At 38.1% G+C, this 21,386-nt stretch overlaps 1 protein-coding gene across 5 annotated transcripts in view; it reads left to right on the top strand.

The window, feature by feature from the left end:
• Positions 1 to 21,386, top strand: part of STXBP5L (syntaxin binding protein 5L) — a 205,905-nt gene that overhangs the window by 104,650 nt on the left and 79,869 nt on the right. For all 5 annotated transcript variants that reach the window (XM_032997513.2, XM_032997514.2, XM_032997515.2 and 2 more), the window contains exons 6-10: positions 5,794 to 5,857; positions 12,512 to 12,595; positions 19,196 to 19,319; positions 20,901 to 20,979; positions 21,159 to 21,313. In XM_032997513.2, coding sequence (XP_032853404.1) covers positions 5,794 to 5,857; positions 12,512 to 12,595; positions 19,196 to 19,319; positions 20,901 to 20,979; positions 21,159 to 21,313 — 506 coding nt within the window. The remainder of the gene's footprint in view (positions 1 to 5,793; positions 5,858 to 12,511; positions 12,596 to 19,195; positions 19,320 to 20,900; positions 20,980 to 21,158; positions 21,314 to 21,386) is intronic.

A 21,386-nucleotide genomic window follows, 5' to 3' on the forward strand; every position in this document is an offset into this window, starting at 1 on the left:
TCTCCTAACAACAGTTTGAAGCAATGCCTATACACAAGTATCTGGCATCAATAGTAGTGTGTTTTATTCATGATAGCTTCAAACATGGTTGGTTTCCCAGCGTCTTTTCATCCTTTCCAGGAGCTGTTGGATCTCTACTTTTGCTTTTAATGCAATTCAGCAGTGGTTTTCTTTCTTTGTAGGCTGTTCTGCAATGACAGCATACAACTTTCCAGTCTCCTTGACAACTCTACTGTAATAGCAATGAGGGGAAACAAAACATTTTATACATACTAAAGCTTCATGAGGCAAAATGGTTTTGTGTGTAGTCATTTCCACATACAGTGTAATTTACTGTATGAAAGTAGTAATTACTCTATCTGTAGCTCTGATAGTGTTTCATGAGTTCTGTAAACTAATATTATGGATATAATATAGTTAACAAAATAATTGCTTCAGTTAATCCTACTTGTAGTGCAGTCATGATGTCTACCCTTAGGAGAAATTGCCTGTAGACCCTAATGCCTGGCACTCCTTTTACAAGCAACGCTTCTCTAGGGCTCCAAAAACATTGCTAGTATTTCTATTTACACATACTTTCCTTGAGGAGACAGGAAGATGCAAGAAGTAAGGCACTGATCTGCACTTGGCAGACTATTCCTCGTGTTAGTGTGGTGCAAAAGACGAGCTTTGGTTTCCTAGCCACAGTCCTGCACTAGGAAAGAGATAACATCACTTCAGGAGAAGCAAGCAAGATATATTGCCAGAGATTTATTGTATCCAGCCACAGGGCAGATTCAGAGCAAAAAGTGAAAGAACGTGTAGAATGGAGAAAATTACAACCCTTTCAGTGCAGTTTTCTTCCCTGCTCCATCTGAACTGGTGCTATTTTAGTATCAGTATATCCTACCCCAAATATCTCCTCTAAGATGGGACTCAGCATGTCCCATTCCAAACCCAGCCAAGCCAAAAGCTTTGTGCTGCACCTTGTGAATATTCCTTGTTGTTCAGTCCAAAGAAGAATCAGTTTTGATGCAAATACTTTACTTGATTTGTATAAAAAATCAATGTTTCTTGGAGCCCTGGAAAGGCAGTGCAGGAGGACTGCCAGGGAGGCTCTACAATTCCAAAAAGCTTCAGGAACATCTGTTGTCATCACCCAGAAATTGTGTGTGATCTTATCTGTGATGACACACCTGAAATGAGTTTTAGGATATACAACTATTTGAAAAAGATCCTTTCTCATTTCATGACAGAGTTGGTGTTATGACTGCCAAACTTAATAGACTCTCTGTTTCCTCTTACGTGTGTATAATCAAAGCTGGCAGCTGTTCAGCGATCAAGGTATTTGTGGTGGGTGGGCCCTGGCTGGTTGTGAGACCCCCACCCACCTGCTCTCTCACTCCTTCTCCTCAACAGGACAGCAAAAGAAAAGTTCATGGGTCAAGATAAAGACAGGGAGATCACTTACCAGTTATTGTCAATGGGCAAAACAGACCTGACGTGGATAAAATTAATTTAATTTATTGCCAGTTAAAATAGAGTAGAATGGTGAGAAGCAAAGATGAAAACTAAAATCTCTTCCTCCCAACCCCTGTTTTTCCTAGGCTCAACTTCACTCTTTCATTCCCAACTCTACCTGCTTCCTCTCCTCCGCCCTGAGCAGTGCAGAGGGATGGGGAATGGGACTTCTGGTTGGTCCGTTACAGCTCTGCTCTGCTGCTCCTTCCTCCTCACACTTTTCCCATGCTCCAGCATGGGTCCCTCCACAGGCTTCAGTCCTTCAGGATAAACCTGATAGAGTGTGGGCTCTCCACATGCTGCAGTTCCTTCAGGAAATACCCACCTACTGCAGCATGGGGTCTTCCATGGGCTGCAGGGGAAATACCTGCTCTGGTGTGGTCCTCTCCACAGATATCAGGGGAATCTCTGCTCCAGCGCTTGGAGCGCCTCCTTCCCTCCTCCTTCATTGACCTTGGTGCTCACAGGACTGTTTCTCACTTTTTTCCTGACTGCCTTTGCAATGGTTTTTGTCCTTTCTTGAATTAGTTTTCTCTGAGGCACCAGCATCTTGGCTACAGGGCTCAGATGTGTCCTGTGGTGGGTCCATTGGAGCCAGCAATGTCCAGAACGGGGCAGCCCTGACCTCATCTCACAGAGACCCCCCTTGCAACCCCCCACTGCCAAGACCTTGACACCTACGTCCAGTATCTGACATAAAGGAGCTAGCAAAAAGAGAGCCAAAGACTGGTGGTGTATATGTGAAAGCAAAAAAATTTTTTGCTCATTGCATCTTTCGATAGAGTGACAGACTGAAATAATAAAATGGGAAGAAAATGGAAGAAGCCAGAACAAGACAGTTATAATACAAAATAACTAAACTATTAAAATACTGAGGAGTAAGACAATATAAATATTAAGAGAATACTTATATCAAATATAGAGGAAAGAGAATGAGCAAAATAAAATCTCATCCATTTAGTTCACAGACTGTGTTTGGTATCAACTTTGCTGATAATATATATGGAGCTCTTAGTCAACAAAACTAAAGAAACAGCTAGTAACCTAGTAATAAAAAGATAATACTCCAAAAAGAAACAAAAATTATCTAGTATCCTGAAAGGCAAAAATAAATTTTATTACTGTTTAATAAATCCCAGGATCCTCCAACTACCATTTAGAAAAGATTCAAGAGAGAAATGCAAGATATAGGAAAATGTATTGTATTAGTGAAGGTTACCCCTTTTAGCTGAGATCTTAGCATGGAAATCTGAGGTTATGCCCCTACAAGAATATAAGATGAAAATAAGACTGGTAGTAAAAACCAGTTTTGTATCATTTACAGAAGAACAACAACTAGTTTGTGTGTCAATTAAAGTATAATTAGCCTAAAGTTAGATGTAATGTAGAATGACGACAGCTCACGTGTTTGCTTCTACCCAAAGACAAAAAGATACATTCTTTGGTAAACAATGACATACGTATCTTAAAAAGAAGACAGTGGTTGCACAGATTTATTTAAATTGTTCTTTTAAAACTGGTAGGTACAAAGAGCAGCCTAGATGGGATAAAATTTTAGCTCAGAAAGACAGTATGCTCTTTCCCTTTCTCCCTCCACTTTCCCCAATTTTTCCAATATTCCTGGTCAATTACTAATACTGGTATGGCCAAAAGACCCAGCCTGCATACTGATTGGTTCAATAGACCAGGATAATTGCCCAAACCAGTATGTTTTGTCAGCCTGCATGTGCTACTTCCACCATTTTGTCTGTTGCCAGGTTAGTCATGCCTGATGTTTGCTTGGCTCTGCTCCCTCTTCTGTCATCTGTCAGTGGTTCTTATCTGGCTAAAACGTAAAATTTCTTATGCTGCCTCTTCTAGTCATGGTTTTTCCTCTTATCCTTTCTCCTTTGCCTGTAACAGCGTAGGCAGCATGTATCCCAGTAAGACCTAGTTCTTTCCGTCAATATACTCTGACCAGTTCAGATAGGTGAATCTATGTCAGAAACAAAGTTCAAAGCAGCCTAGGATGTCCTGAGATGTCATATTCACTCCCTGAGGACAGATGTACAAGACAGGTGTGGGTCTGAGCACTGCTTGCAAATATCCTCATCTCACCCCTCAGTTCCCCATCACTGCCTACCTACCCTGCCTGCTCCAAGGTCTGGTGTTGTGAAAATGATTTTTTTTAATGCCAGTACAGGTTACTCAGAAACAGAAGCTCATCCAGAAGGGTCCCCTCTGGGGAGTTGGCTTGGATAGGAATGAGAGCCAGATCTCCTGCTAACTGCATCTCTGCAAAAAATTGTTGTGTGCCATGTCTCAAGCCAGATAGCTACTTGCTGCTGGCACCATTAAAGACAGACTGTATAGAATATTCTGTATAAATTGGCTGTCCCCTGCTTTCCTGCTGATCTCACTTCTGTGCTGGGATATGTTGTAAAACGCTCTTGGAGAGCTCTTGCTCACTGAAACCTCATATAGAAAAGTAACATGCGTTAGGTATCTGTGGAAACATGATCTGCTAAAGCTGAAGATGGTGGCATGGGATCATCTCATGGAGAAGGTTCACCAAGGAAGGGGCTTGCCACATTGCCACTAGTTTTGTGTATGCAGCTAGTGGTAATGTTAAAATACATGTGAAAGCTTGGGGTATAGTCTGGAAGGTTGTCTGGCCTTTAGGTGACTTGAAGTTTTCTATCTCTTTGGCCCGGAATACACTTAGTTTGGAACATCTAAGGATCTCTTCAATAATTTTTCATTGTCTTTAGCTCAGAGATAAATATCAGACAAGATCTTTGCCACTCTGCTTTGGCCAAGCATGGGTGCTTGACCAAAGAGCTGAAATATTTAAAACATTCTACAGTCAAAAAATAGAGGCCAGAGGAAAGTGTGCATGCTTTCATGTGTTGGAGTGTTGGAGCATACTGTTTTGGGAAGGAGGAGTCTAAGACGATATGGATTACTCCACAGTATTTTAATGTTTGAGTTGCCTGGTAATTTTTGCATATCACTGTCAATCTTGTTTTGAAGTCTGACCTGGTAGAACAGAGGCCAGTTTTGCTATAGTGCAGTATTTAAGCCAAAGAAAGAGAAACACTGTTAATTTAGGAAAATCCTTCAAGCAGTTTGGGTGGAGAAACTTGTTTTGGTTTGTTTCTTTGATTATCTTGCAGAATGTTTTAAAACTTGGAGCCTATGTAGTTTTAGGTATGGATTCCAGATAAATTCTTATCTTTATGGGCCCTGCCAATCTTTGTCATATTTTTTTCCTGGTGACCTTTGGTGAACCAAAGCCAGCAACGCAATTCTGGATCCTAAGCTGTACTCCAAAGGGACATGTGCTCTGACCCCGGAACCTCGATGGAAGAAAGGTCTTGTTCTGCCCAGGCATGCAAATAGCCTGAAGTTTTGTAGATGGGTGTTTGTCTTCTTGCTCTGTATGTCTTCCAGGGCCTAAAGGTCTGGTCAGAAAAGATGACAGTAGAAAAATCTTCATCTGTCCATTCAGTTTCCTATGATTTGCATTTGCTGTCAGGTGCTGGGCATCAATGACTTAAAAAACAGTCCCTGTACTAAGTTGTATGCTATGTTGTTGGTACATGTTACAAAAAAAGAGGGGACAGCCAGAACAATAAGTAATCCCTTACAAAGCCTCATAGGATGGGTTTTATGACTGAGGAGTCTCGCTGAACATGCATTGTGGGTGTAACTGTTTTAGCTGGTCTGAAGATGTCATAAAGCTTTACAGAATAGACAAAGGCATGATGCTTCATTTGTGAAACCTCACTGCAGTAATGCTAAGAAGCTACCTGACAGAGCCGTGTAGGTGAGATTACTGAAGTCCTGTCATTAATGAGAATGGAATTTGGTGAGTCTTGTTATCAGTATTTGAAATTAATCCAGTAAAGACTTTGCAAATCCTTGGCAGATGAACCTTGAAAGCAAGCGAGTGAGGAGGGAGGGCAGAAATAGAGGGGGTGGAGAATAGGAAAGTCAAAATAACTTAGAAATGAGAGGGGGAAAAAATACTGTAATAGAAGGAATATTTTATTAAATGTTGAGTATTATTTAAAAAATAGAAGAAAGGATTCTTCAACAAAGGAGGATCTTTGCCTATAATGGCAGAAAGGAAATAGAGGAGAACATGAAAAGATATGGATAACTTTCAGGTAGTTTTCTTCCCCTGTTGGAATTTTTAGAATTACTTTTAAACCACAGAGGTACACATTAACACACATAGAAATTATGGTAAGCATCTAGCTCTTCATACAAAAAATATTCACAGATTTGAATTGTTTCTTTGTCTTGCAGATCCACAAAGACTCACCCTGGGCCAGTTGTACATTTAAGTGACAGCCCAAGAGATGAAGGAAAAGTGAGTACAACTAATGGTATAAAACACTGCAACATTTCATAGACTTTATTAGTCTTGATGGCTTTTTCTTTTTCCTTACTCACTAATTTTATCATCTGCTTTCCTTCTATATTTTCAAGTTCACTTTTACTATTTTACAGTTTTTAAGAAAATAAATTCTCTTTGTACAATTTTAATGAGTAAAAATCTGTGATACAGACATCATACTGTAGTATGAAACCCATAGTCAATCAAAATTGTTCCTGATTAAATAAACTTGACTTTGCTTAAATAAGAATTGACTAATATCTGTATCATGACTTCAGTACTTGTAAAAACATGCTATTAGGAAGGCATTATAGTAAGTTTTCATAAGATAATAAGTCCTATACAAGAATAATGATAACCCACATTTGGAACTGGCTGCTGCTTGTAAACAGAGTTGAAAATAGCAAAGAACTGTCAACAAGTAGAAGCAAAACATACAGTCAGAGCATTAGGGTCGTGATTAATACTATCAGGAGGCAAAATTGGAGTTGGCTTTATTTGCATGGTAGCTTTTCCAAAATGAAATTTGGTTGCCAGAATATCAGTTTTATTAGAGCTTTTTTATTTATGTGTTGATACTGAATTTTTGAGCACTTTGCCTGTGTGGAAGGGACATGTAACTATCTCATCATTTTTGATCACTTTTGCCAATTTCATTTTAGTGCGCATTTATAAAGGACTGCATTTTACAAATGTTGTATCTGTTTGATGGTGTGCCTCAGATAACAGTTGATGGTTATTGGAAACTAACAGCAGTTTGAATTTCTGATACTGATATAGGGGACATTATGCTGAAATCAATATGGGAACCTAGAAAAACTCTGATGACTACATCCAAATTTCATTTATGTTATCCGTCCTTGGACTTACCGATATTGCAAAGTGAACTATGTGATGACGCTCTTGCCAGCTAGCTCTCCAACCAGTTAGATTGTATCTCTAAACCTTTTTGGAAGAATCACAATAGCTCAAGCAATTTAGAATACAGCAAATAATTAAATGCTATGAAGCTTAGTGGTTTAGCATCAAACCAGAAGCCATCAAGAAATGCTATTTAACTATCTATGGCAAAATACCCAATGAAAATAAAGGTTTATTGATGAGGTATATTGTTGGCTGGCCACAACAGAAGCTGATGATGACCTACCTAAAGCACACTGTGTAGGGAAAAAGGATATGATATTAAAAGAAAATATGGTCTTGTCAGTGAACATCTCTTACAGGAATGTGATGCACCATGTCCAAACAGAAACCTGAAATATTTTGACTTCAGTAGAAAGAGAGAAGATTAAAAGGTCACAGGAAAGGTAGTTAGAGGAGAACTTGCTTGTAAATACAATTGCTTGTTGTTCAGAGAACACATTGGAGACGTCTGGGCACTGATGAAGTACTAGCATAATGACAACAACAGCAAACTCGGATGAATCCCTGTGAAAAACAAACATTGGAAACTTATGGGGAGAAAGAGTAGAAAATGTAAGGCATACTGAAACCATCCCAGTGCAGCTGTTGATATCATTGGTAGATTGAGAGTGGTGTAAAGAACAAATTGGTGCTAACAAAATACTTGCATGTTTGCAGAATGTGGAATTGGTAGTGTTTGATGTTTACAGGAAGGTATCAGTAAAAGGTGCACACAGATGTAAGAGAAGATCCAAGCACTAAATCAAAAGATACAGTTCTAGATTAAAAAAACCCAACAGTAGAGAAAAAAATTAAACTAAATTTTTCAACTAAGTCTCATTAAGCTTTGGTTGAAAGAATGAAGGATAAAACAATCTCTCTTCAGAATAGGAAAAATTAAAAACAGAAACTAACAAACAAACAAACAAACAAAAAAACAAAACAAAAAGAAACCAAACCCACAACTTCTGGGGCTTTTGCTGTTTAACATAGTTATAAACAACCTAGAAAAGAGAGTAAGCAGTGATGTGATAAGGTTTGCTGGACTTACTCAGCAGTAAGATAACAGGTTAAATACCATCTTTTGTAAGTATTCAGTGTAAATGATGGGAAGTGATATGTGTGGAGTAAAATATTTCTGACTTTACATACAAAACAATGGGTCTGATCTGATCATTACTGTTTGGTATCAAGACCTTTGAGTGATGATTGTTCAGTGAAAATGTCAGCTCAGTGCTCAGTAGTGACCAATAAAGAAGATAAAAACTAGGCAGTGTCTGGAGGAGAATAGAGAACAAAACAGGGCTATTGCATAAATGCATGGTTGACTTGTCTGCCGAATACCGAGTGTAATATTTGTCCTTCTATCTCAAAATGAACATAATTGTGCTAAAAGAAATTCAGAGAATGAGCAAGGTTTTCTATATGAGACACAACTAAGTGAGACAGGATATTTCATTGTGGAAGAGAGATGATTGTGATTCCGAGTTTGAAAATCATAATTGTTATGAAGATGGTAGAAATGGTTCATAGTCTCTTTCAATATGAAAACTAAAATGATATCAAATGAAGCTGACAAAAGTCATATTCCAAACAAGCCAATTAAGTTCTTCTTCAAAGGTGCAATGGGTAGAATTTATAAAACTCTTTCCAAATGGTGCTTTGGGAGCTGAAAATGTATATTGGTCACAAGGGAGACTAGAAAATTTAAGAAAAGAGAAATCAATTTGAGGGTTACTGAAGAGGTTTGCTGAATTTTCCTAAAAGGTTATTAAAGGTGAGGTTAGATGGAGTCATGTCTAGTTGAGGAGTTGTCTCTTTGAATGAAAAAAATTACTTAGGCTGAGAGAATATGTGAGAGTACTTGCCCTCCTCACATATTGTTCTCTGGTATTTGCTCTTGGCCATTTAAATACAAGATATTGTGATACGTAGACCTTTTGTTTAATTTAGCAGAGTTGTTCTTAGGTAATAGAGCTGTTTTCAGATAGTTCTACGTACTCTGCTTAGCTCCTCAGCTTCAAGTTAACCAAAAACCACCAAGAAGTGTTGGTGGGAGAAATCAGACCCCTTACATCACTCCATGGGGGGCAGGTGAAAGTGTTCTTTACCTATGCCTCAGGAATTAAATAGTGGGTACAAATCAGTCATAATCATTGCTCAAAATGCAGATATTCTTGTACTCTATCAAGAGTATTGTACTCTGCAAGGGTTCAGTGGTATATCTTTCTCTGGGTTAGCACAACATTTTTTACAGATCTGGGAATGTTTCATTGAAGTAAATAAGTAGCATTCTTCTGTGGGCACTGAGTGGTTGAGGGTCCTCAAACACAGATATATCTAAATCTTCCCAAATCTAGGACAATCATAAGATCTCTTTCTGAAAGCCAGGGAAATTTGTGTGCTGACTGTATATTCATCTTTTAAAAGTCCTTTAAATTCCTAAAACTTGCAGTTTTTATCAGTGACTGACCAGTTTTTCTGTGCCAAAAGAGTGCATGTAATTCCAGAAGACTTCGGCCATTCAAAATTTTTCCAGAGTGCCCTCCAGGCAAACTATCAAGGCAGACTTTGGAGACAGTCTCTTTTACGAATCTAGCAATCTGTGGCTGGAAGACAGACGACAAAGAGAATTTGGGCATTTAATGTGTCACTTAAGAACAATTTGGGTACCTAGCGATTATGTCCATGAAATATAACTGCGTCTGCCAAATCAATGAATAAATGTACATTAGGAGCAGGCTGAAGTGCACAGACATTCATAAGTGGCAGATCTGTAGGAAACATGATTTTCCTTGCTGACACAGGAGAAGACATTAACTGCAGTGATCTGCAGTTTCCCAGCAACTAGAGAAAGCTTAATAGGAAAAGGTTTAATGCTATTAGCTGGTGGACTAAAATTCCTATCTCTGAGTCTGTGTTCTGAGATCTAATAAGACCTAAATACAGCGTGCATTTGGCAGGCTTTTTTTTTTTTTTTTTCTCCCAGCTGTTTTTTCTACCAGGACAAGTAAGAAGCTGGCTGACATGTACCAGGGTGCAATTAATTAATTGTAAAGGAGAGATCTCCCTAAAACACCATCATCAAAAGCATTTAACGAAGAAGGATTTGTTAAGTCAAAATGTGGAGCAGCTCTACAAGACAAGGAAGATCTTGCTAGGCCTCCCCACTTCAAATTCTGTCCAGCCTCCTGCATGATTCTTAACCTAATTAAGCACGAGTAATTAAATAAGGTGCCAGGAAGCAAAAGTTGAAGAGAAATCTTTGGGTTTTTACTTCCAAGACAGTTTTACACATATTTTTCTTCTTTGTCTGTTTTATCCTTCAACTGCATTTATGGGTCTTTTCCTTTTTATCTCGCTGAATATTACAGACATAGAGTTTGTCCTATAGTTCTCTTTTGGTTTACCATGGCCAACAGGAGTGTGAATATTTGAGTTTCCTTTGGTTCAGACAGGTCAGAGTTCAGAGCAACACAATTATGCTGTCAGTGAGACTAATCACATTCACCCAGTGTCATGCCACAGCACTAGTAGTTTAGCAGCATGGCTGCCACCTGAGCAGAGACAGATTCCCGGCTATGAAGCAAATCTGTTTGTCTTTCAACTTCTTCCCTGACATCACAGCACTTTGTATCTTGCAGTTCTGTAGTGCTGTTGTGCATTAAGCATTTCAGCAATAAATCAGGTGAAATGCTGTCACTGATAGGAGGCATTTAACCTTTTAGTAATTACCTGGAGCATGATATCTTTGCAAAAGAGTGATAAAAATCAGAAGACAAGCTTGCTTCACCAGGGAGAAAGGCTTATGAAACAGGGTCACATACTAAATGCTTTTCTATTCCTTCAGTTTCCTGAAAATATTTGTACAAAAGCTGAGGTTGGAAGAACACTGGTAGATACACACTGAACTCAACTGGTTCGGTACCCAGCCATAATGCACTGGAGCAAGTGCTTGTTATGGTAACAGTAAGGAAGGGACTCAGACTCCATAACGTATTGATGAAAATACCAATTATTGGAGTTAATACAAAAAGAAAAAATAAGATAATCTTACATTCTTTCAGATGATGGGAACCCAAGTTGTCCTGCATTGGATAGACATCCAGTAAAGGCACAGTATACCGTGCTGGTCCCCTCTGTGAAGAGATTTGCCAGCATTTTGGTCTTTAGAGATCTCAAAAGGAACATGTGTAGCACGACACAGGCCTGAAAGCCAAGTGCTGTGTGCAGCACAACATAGCACAGCACAGGCCTGCACCTACTCAGGTTAACTGATATGTGGATCACTAACTCCTGAATAAACAATTGTCATTCATTTAGGATCACTACACTACCAGTGGAAGCAGTCAGAGCAAGAAACTTCTTTGCTCACTCTCTCAATGGCAGTCCATTATCCCAGAATGGCATCCTGACACAAGTGCTATCCAGTTAGCTGCATGCTTTCTGAGCAGGATGTCTCTTCACATTTACTCTACCACAGAATCCCATATGGACCTCTCCAGAGCAAAAAATGATAAATATTCTGGAATTTCTTTAGGACAGTTTGAATTTTTTTCAGGAGCAGAATTCTTAAGTAATTAGTTATTGTTCACATTCAGGTATTAAATATACTAACTATAAATCATTCCTAGATTAGGTAATACATCTCCACATAATGAATATTCTCTTGGAAATATAAAGAATCATATCTAGTAAGACTGAGAGTATTCCCGATGTATCAATTTTATATAACTTGGAAATAAAGTGATATTTTGTTTAGCAGTCCTGCCAGGTTTAATTTTTATGACTTATGCAAGCTGAAATGAATGATGGCAAAGATGCTGGTAAGGTCTCATCATTCTTCTCTTCACATTCCTAATATAAAAACTGTAAATCCTTGCCTGCGTTCTGTGATCCATGTGTTTATAGACAAAGAACAACTGCAGTTATCACTGCCGGTTGTATAAAATATTCCATCGCAGAAATGTGTGAATCTGTCAGTTTGGTCATTCCCAGTCTTCATGACCAGGACAGATTCTTAGGAAGATGGGCTCTAGGGGAAGCAATTTCCAGGACACCTAAGTAGGCCAGACTTCACATCTTCCATAAGATCTGAAATTAATTGTGTTCAGATGAGGAGTACTCACTACAGTGCCAGATCAATAATTCAGTTCTTTTCAACAGAGACAAGGAGAAAGGATGTGTTCATTCTTATTTTTCTCCTGAGCATCGTTTTTCTTCATTCATCTTTTGGCAAATCTTTTATGCTGGTATTTGTCATGTATGTATGATGATATGACATGCTAGTTCTAGAAGAAGTAAAAATTGTCATACCAGTTAATTTATTTAAGTGATCTCTTAGGTGTCCCACAGTTTTGCCTCCAACCAAGAACAAGGAAGGTAGGAGCTGAGAGGAATGTGCGATGGTCTTATTTTCTCAGCAGATACACAATTGTGAAGACTGTCTAGGCACATAATCTTGAAGAAAAAATGCATATTAAAAAAAAAAAAAGAAGTATAAAGCACTTTTTTTCTTCCATATTAAAACTTAGGTTGTTGGTAATGAGAATTAATTTCTACTGAAAGATAATTTGAAAGTTAGGTATTACATGTAGTACAAACTACAATCTTGCACATCAGTTTGACTTTTCTTTTTATAGTTGCTTAAAACCATGAAGTTCTTCAATATTTGTATATACCTTTGAATCTGAAAGTATAATTGTGTTTGTTTCCCTCCTCCAGCTATTGATAGGTTATGAAAATGGGACTGTAGTACTCTGGGACTTACGATCTAAAAGAGCTGATCTGAGAGCTTATTATGATGAGGTAAGCAGTTTCCATTAATTCAGAAAAACTGTATTCAGCAGTTTGTCGTATATCTTATCAAGCAGATGGATATTTATCTTAAGGCATTGCTTGTTCTGGAAATACTGTTTGTGCTGTGCTTTTGAACACGTTTCTGACAATAGAAATCAAAACCTAAAATCTGTAGTTCCAATGCACTAGGCTCTTGTGAGTGCACTGCGACACGGAGCCCCTTCCCCTTGATTCTGACAAGTTCATCAGCTTCTGTGTGGGGATCCTCAGCCGAACAGTGTAGTGAGGAGCTAACCTGACATATGGCTACATTAGGAATTATATAATTATCCTTACTGAGTATTACTAGGACATTAATTAGAATGAATGACAAATTATTTTGTAGGGCTATTGATATTACCTAGTACTCAAGATCTGATTAAAAGGATTTCAAAAATGTATTCTCATAGTTTCACCAGACAATTGTCTCTTGCCATTTGTAAGCAGATTGCATCAAATACAGACATAGTTATTGTATCAATAAACAGGCTGCTTAAAAAATAGATATATTCCTAGTTATTGTGATTTTAGTATTAGCCCTAGGAAAAAACATCCTTTGTCCTTCCAGCCCTTCTGGAAAGTGGATGAATGTGAATACTACTAGAAAAAGGCATTTTCTTTAAAGTGATCCAGGCAGTAACCGGTTTCCTGTAGTTCTATTTCCTTCTTCATCTTGCCACCTTGTTACATTTAAGGAGTATACACATTTATTTTCACTCTAAAAAGTAATCTGAACATATCTGAATCCTCCACTCTTTCAGGCCTGTTTTCAGAGACACATTAACACTGCACTGAGATTCAAGGTTAAGATTCTGGGCACCCACGTAGCAAATGTTCTAAAGGACAGGATAATTCAGAGTTTAAACAGGCCAGCACTTAAGCCTCAAGAAATGCCCACTAAATCGTTTCTAAGTGGCAGTCCGCCTGTGCATACATTTGTAAAATTGCACCTGTTCTGTTATTTAAGGCTGGACAACTTTTTCCTTTTACAGGTCTCCCGGGGGGGGGAATCTGTTCAATCCCTGTTCTCTCTTGTGCTCAGAATGAGACTACATAAAACAGGATCTTCATAATACTAATAATACTATAATACTGTTTCCTTATTTTTTTTTTTTTGTTGAGAGAGTGGTTGGATGTTGACTATTTCTCATACAATTTAGTTGCTCCACATTCTTCAGTACTGTCCTCAGGAACTGTTTCTGGCCTTTTTATTAGTCATGGGCTTTCCTTCTCAGTGGTTACTTGCTGTGCCATTACTTTCTGCAAGTTGTGATGGCTTGCTATAGTCTACTGAAATAGTTGCAGGATTCTTATTTTGTCTTTAAAAGGGTTGTGTGACAAGTCATTTTACTTTATTCCAGACTTTCAGACTTCAGATTGATAGTGGTCCAGCTCTGCTAGGATACCCCTAGGGAGCTCCTAAAAAGGGTTCCTTTTTAAATCCTGGGTTACATAGCTTTTGTGAGTCACAAATTATTAGTTTGGCATGTACCCCTTGGTATTTAAGCATGAACCCAGATTTTCAAACCTAAGTCCTTTCTTACAGATTGATCACCTAAAATCACAGTCCAGAAAACATTATTCCTGCTCCTCTTCATCCTTCTACCTGGACTGCTGCAAAGCCTCTGTGCCCCATGACATCTGAACAGTCTTTCAGTATCTCTGCTCTGACACTGAGCCAGCCAGTTGCAATTGCATGGTACCTGTGAGGTCTCACATAAATTACTGTAAAAGTTCTGTATCTTCACTGAATACTGAAGTGCCTCTTTGAATGTAGTCTAAGTGAAGTTAATCCAGCCTCATTTTTCTTACTATCATTATGCTTTCGTTGGCAGCAGTTTTGAAATTAAGGTAGTCGCTTATTTGATGGTGAAAGAACTGAAAATCTCATCTAATTTACCACTTCCTCTTCTGGCATCTTCAAGGATTATTGGATGGCACGATCTTTTTTTGGCTTATTGGTGAAGCAGATACTTCCATTTAATATCAAAAATTCCCCTGGCACTAGGCTTCTCCATTAGCACTTGGTGTGCATTGTGAGAAACAGCTTTTCTTGTGTTTGATGGACTGTAAGTGTTCATCACCGAGACAAGTTCTTTCTTCTCTGTAATCTTCAGATAGCTGTCCAGCTTGGTAACGTCACTCAAAATAAATGTCAACACCCTCAAGACTCTATCCAAATGCTCATCCTTTCACAGGATCAAGCCTCGACTGGATTTCTCCTGTGTTACACTTGACAGCATTGGATTTCAGTCTCCTTGGGCCAGCTGTTGAGAAGGAGGCTCTGTGTTGTTACTCAGATCTGTAGAACCTGTCACTGTGCAGCACGGGAGTGAGAAGTTAACAGCAAGTATTTTTTGATACAGAAGGGGAAAGGAGGCTGATAACTGATTGTTTATCTACAAATCTAAATATTCTTCCTTTTTAAGTTCAAGATGGAGACTATATCTGCTGGCATTCAATTGTTATAGAGAGGAATAGTTTCGTGTCTCATGAATTTAAAGATACTTCTTTTCATACATTCACAATAAATGCTTTAATTTCATTGTCAGTGAGAACCATTATTAGAAGGTCTCTTTCATTCAAATTTTTCACTATGTATTTGGTTCACTATGTGAGTGCTGTTTTTTTAACTGAGGTCTCAGAAGTAGTGAACACTCAGCTCAGACAGAATAGGTCCTCCTTATTTGCACACTTGAACAGTTGGCTAACAAAAGGATCATCAAGAGATAACAGTTATCAGTCCAGTAGGACATCACCACTGTAAAATCTTGCCTATCCTGTCTAGGCTGCATGGCACTGTCATACCTGTGTGATGCTTCACGTAATATGAGACTTGCAGACATGGATGTGAGATATATGCTGCAGATATCTCCTCAGAAAATGGGTAATCTTATGACAAGGAGGTGAGTTGTTTCCTACAATATTAGCAGGATCCATCCAATACTTGCACAAGTATGCCCTTTAATTTTCCTTGCTGTGCAGATTAATGTCATGGACACAGTGCCCCTGGAATAAACAGCTATCTTAGACAACCCAATAGTTCATAAGTGGTGGAGCTGAAAGACTTTGCCCGCTGTTCACAGACCTGCAATTGCAGCATTTACAGCTGCATTCCTTACTCCATCTTTGTCATGATATACTTCATGTCTTGAAGGCTAGGAACCTTTCATAGGTTCCTTTCATAAAACATGCCTGTTTATTTCAAATAAGAGAGCTTCTCACCAAGGATACAAGTTGCAAGGATACCAAAGCTGAACAGTTTACATTATCTGAAGCTTGTCTTACTGGTATTCTTATAAGCCTGTATCTTCCCTTTGAAGCTTCTCCCTGATAGTTACAGTTTATTCCCTAGAGCTAAAAGTAGTCCTAGCTCTCTTTGCCCTACTGATGACCAGTTAGAGGCTGCCTACAAGGAATCTCTATGTTTTCTTCTCTACTGTGTCAGAGAGTCTCAAGAGACCAAAATGTTTCTTGCTTGTGAAACACTTGGTCCCAGGGTGGAGCTTGAACCTGCTGCTAAAGAATCTTGTGTCTGCTCTTCAAGATGTCTGCTGCAAATTTGTTTCTTTGTGTGATGATGACTGTCATCTTCTCAGTGGCAATATGTAATGGATATTCAGGCACTTCTAAATCAATGCTCCTATATAATCAGTGCTCCCTCTATAAAAGCCTTTCCTTGCAAGCCCTTTTATAAATTCCTTCAAAAGTTTATTTCCATCAACTGGTATAAAAAGAGCACATAAACAAGACAGGTCCTTCAAAGGATTCTCAAGTTATTACTGATAGTTGGCAGACCCCAAAAAACAGCTATCTTTGAATACAGACTGTTTAAATTTTGACATGTCAATGCACATTCAGAGCTTCCTGAAGCAGTCAACGCCTGTCATTAGAACACAACTCCAAAATGAAGCTTCAGAATTCACAGAAACATTTGCCAAATGACATCTCCCTACCTTTATCAAGCACTATGCCATTATGGAAGCACTTGATCAGATGTGGCCCTTGCTGAAATGGTCCTGCAGTACTACTAACACAAAGAATTCTTAAGATTCAAGCAATAAGATGACATGAGTATGGTGCTTGTTCAAAATATTGTTAAACATGGCCATAGAGTCCCCATGAGTTCTTCTCAGAGGAGGAGGCTTGTGCTTGGGAAGGAACTGAAGTGGTGTTGAGCATGCATAATTTTAGTACATGCTGAGTATGAGAGAAGTTGGAATATGTATGTGACCTCTGTGGGTACTGCAGAAGGAGAAACATACCCAATCTGGAGTGATATGCTTTATGTGCATACACTGTGTGAACATTCACATGAGTCACCCACCATGATGAACTCCTGTTCTAAGCAAATAACTGCTCCTTTTTTTGTGTGGATTCTAAAGAAGTGGATCGGAATGCTAGACACACTCTATCAGAGAGAATTCAGGACTTGTTCAGTACCGCCTTTCAGTATTAGTCATGACTCCCAGATGAGACCTCCAAAAGTGATTCTAGGTATTTCTTGCCCATTTCAGGGCAAAGTCTAACAGGTGAGTTCGAGTTGCTGCTATGCCAGCTGTCGGTGACAGGAGCATTCTGCCTCATCTCCACTCAGCAGGAGGTTTATGCTGGCAGGTGGCAACTAGTAGCTGAGAGGCAGTTTAACAAGCAGCTTGGTACAATTTTCAGCTGCTAGTTACCAGCTCCTGCTCAGACACCGTTAGAGACTGTAACCATGCGAAATGTTTCTATGTGTGATAACACATCAAAAGCAGATTAAAATTTGGCATGATAGCAAGCATGAGTGAGCTCATGTCAGAATTAATTTGCATGAGGATAGACAAGTGAAGCAGCGCTCCCCACAGATCTAAGGTTCTTACTACCTGCGAGCAGTGGCATTGTGCTCTGTATGAACCATCTTTCTGTGCTGTCTTTTCTTGTTTCAGTTACAGTTTGGTATCTTCTGGGTCTTTAACAGGAATTGTGTGCCACACTCCCCCCTCTGGTAGGTAGAAGTTTGAGTGACACCCATTATGTCACTTGAAGATAAATATCTAGAGTTCACTTTGTTTAGCTCTGTTGAGTCTTCACTGGCATGACTAACTTACTGCTGTGATAGCAAAGCAATCATACACAAGGCATGTCAGATTCCTGTTAAAACATCTGAGTCATCTTAATGCAAAGGCTCCTTTGCGGCTATGCCGTCCAGCCTCAGGAGCTAAGTAAAGTTTTGGTAAAGGGTCACAGCCTTTTCGTTGTTTTCTTCCAATATTCCTCCCAGACCATAAGCCGTTACCAACCGTAACAGTCAATATACTTCTTAAAAGAGGAAGATCAACAGGGAGTTTTGAACAGTAACCAGTAGCACTTAGGTTTATTTCTTCTCAGCTTAAGCAAAATTGATATAAACAACTCCAATGCTGACTTATGAAGACCCAGGCATGATTTTAAAGTGTTTTGAAAAAATCAGGTAAATGGCCATATGCCAGTTGTAAGTGCGTGCAGGGCCTTAGTGTTTCCTGGGTTGCAAAATAGGAAATTTATTAAACTGCATTCAAAAATGGGTCCCTTTTATTTATATTTACACAAAAACATATTGTGGTTTTTGCTATTTGGCAGCTAACATTTCTGGAAGGGAAATAGATTCAAGAGAAAATTATGTGAATTTGTGCTTCTGAGAGGAGTGCGTGAGAAACTGTGGTATACAATGAATTAATACTTTGTTTTGTCAGAAAATGGCTTTTGTTAGTTTCTAGCATATACCAGTGAAAAATGAAGGACTTACACCATTATCCTTTCAGCTTTAATGTAATTATCCTTTTTATTTTGATGTAATTGTGGATATTTTCAGTCAGTTCCACTAATTATGCGCAAAATATTAAGAATGATCTATTAATTTTTGAAGTGTTGCTTTTTTGCACATATAACATTCATCATGATGTATTTGCATTGAATACACAGGAGAGTGATATTCCTCTTCTCTGAAGAAATATCTGTTCCAAAAGTATCTTACATCATTGTTTTGGTGATTTCCTATATCAGTTAAATAATCCTGGTCTGTTTAGTAGTCTTGTTCTTATATTAAACATCCCAGATTTCTGTGTACTTGCTCCAAAATTTAATAGTGGGGGGTGGAAATTATTCAAGAACAGAATACTATTTCTACTTTTCCTAAATAGTCCTCTGTGGAAGACTGCATGTGTTGTATGTTACCTGGAAAACTTGTTACACAGAATTCCCTGTATGTTTGCCAGATGAAATACTTCTAAGGAGAGCTACCAGACGTGTTACAATTACACTGTATGTCCCCTGTTCTTATACTTTTACCTTAATACTCTGTTCCTTCAATTACAGGCTTTCTTATGTTCTTGTGTTATGTCAGCATTTATAATGAAATGTCTTCCTTGACTAGCAGTAGATACAGCCACTCGTTACTAAAAAGTGCTGTTAATGGTCTTTAGACAAACAAGAACCATCCAACTGTTGATATACCATTACATTAATGTAATCCAAAGTCATACCTTAAAATATCATTAGTGTAAACGCTGTATTCTATTTCAGTCTCAAGTTCTTCTTTCATTTCTGTAGGCTATTCATTCTGTTGCTTGGCATCATGAAGGGAAACAGTTCATGTGCAGTCACTCTGATGGCAGCTTGACCCTATGGAATCTGAAAAGTCCTAACAGACCATTCCAGACCACAATTCCACATGGTAATTTTGATAGTTAAATTGTATAACTGAGAAGCAATACAATATTCTCCATGCTGTTTGCTAATATCTATGTTTATGTCTTCTTTTAATTGTAGCCCAGATCCAGAGTTGCTTCTTGCATAAATATTTTAATCTGCAAAGTAGCTGAAAAATATTGTAAAAATCAGAGAGCAATTTTGATCAAACTTTTTTTTTTTTTTTAATTGCTGTCATAAATACCTCTTACTGGTTAATACTGCTCTAATATTGCTCTTTTATCCAATTCATCTGAATAGTCTACTGCTGGTCTTTGACACCTTCAGGCTATGGGATTTTTGCATTTCTTCCTTTTATATTTTGTACTTAAGTGCTCGTATGAGCAGTTTTCACAAGAAGTGATACATTTTGTATAAGCCACTGTGCTGCTTGTTATGGAGATGTACAAGGCTTCCCAAGTCACTGCAATGAAGAATTTAAAGGAGCCATATTAAGAAATGGCTGTACCTTTTATGCCCGGAACTTTATATGCAATTGCTTCCTATAAATAAGGTTAAAAGGTATTGGTTCTCTTGCAAATCAGTGCATTACCAAGAAGCCTGACTGGGTGAAGAAAGAGGAAGAAGGGGAAGGTGAAATATATGTAGCCCAGAAAAGCTTTAGCATTTTCTTAAATTTCCTAATTCCTTTTATTTTATCATTTTTAGTCACAGAATCATACTTTATGTCAGAAGGGACCTCTGAGAGGTCATCTAATCTAACCCCCAGCTCAAAACAGGCCTGATTAGGTCAGTTAGCACAGGGCAGTGTCCAGTTGGTATTGGACACTTGAACACTTCAGCAACAAATTGCACAACCTCTCTGGGCAATGTCTTCTGGTATTTAATGACCCTCATGGTACAACATTTTTTGCTAATGTATAACCAGAATTTCCCATGTCACAGCTTGAGTCCTTTGCCTCCCACCATGTCACTGTGCACCTCTGAGTACAGGCTGGCTCCATCTACATTGTATCCTCCAATTTGTTGAAAGTAAGCATGGGCTTTCCAAAGCAACAAACCCAAAATTGTTATTTTTTTCTTTACTAGTGACTTTTCTCTGACTCGAAGTACTGAGCCGTAATTAAATAAGAACCCATGAATTTCAACTGTATGCTTAATTTAATTTTATCACTCAACTAGTTACACTTCAGAGAATGTAACATTTTGTTAACAAAAGGACTTGAGTCAATCTAAGAATGAGTTAGGAAAAAAATAAGCTGTTTATGGTCATGTGTTCAGAAAAAAGGTGTACATTTGGTCAAATTCATTAATTATTAGTTAGGTGTCATCCTTCCAATAATCTGCATAGCTTTTAAATGTCTTTGAAGTGTGATCTGTGGTTCTTTAGATGTATGTGGCAGTAAAAACATAAAGCCATAATAAATGTAAATAATTTAGACAAATGCATATTTTATGAAAATAGGAGCTAATACTCATCATCTTCTGTAGCTTTAAAATTCCATTCTCTTACTGCTTATACAGTTGCTTCAATGTGTATGTTTTAGTTTGATGGTTCTGTTATCATTATTTTTTACTACAGTTTTCACCTTCTTTCTTGCCTTAGGAAAAATTCAGAGAGATGGGAAAAAACCTGAATCTTGTAAACCAATTCTTAAAGTAGAGTACAAGACCTGTAAAAACAGGTATGTTTTCAATTCTGTAATTATCTCAATGTTATGCTCCTGAGTTAAAATCCTTTTAGAATCTTTCCCACTTTCTTTTTGCAAAGCTATTTATTGTTATTTAAAGGTACTAAACCTATAAGGTAAACTTGTATGTACTAGGTAAACTTATAATTAATATGTTGGGTTTTTTAATACAGTGAACCTTTTGTGATATTTTCTGGTGGACTGTCATATGATAAGGCTTGTCGAAGACCAAGTTTAACAATCATGCATGGGAAAGCAATTACAGTTCTTGAAATGGATCACCCTATAGTTGATTTTTTAACTCTTTGTGAAACTCCATATCCAAATGGTAAGTTTATTAAGCAAAACATAATTATGGAAAATATAAATGAAGTGATCTTCTCTCATACGTTAATTCCATT

This window comes from Tyto alba, unplaced genomic scaffold (genome assembly GCF_018691265.1).
Source record: "Tyto alba isolate M040663 unplaced genomic scaffold, T.alba_DEE_v4.0 Super-Scaffold_14, whole genome shotgun sequence".
In the NCBI taxonomy this organism is placed as follows: Eukaryota; Metazoa; Chordata; class Aves; order Strigiformes; family Tytonidae; genus Tyto; species Tyto alba.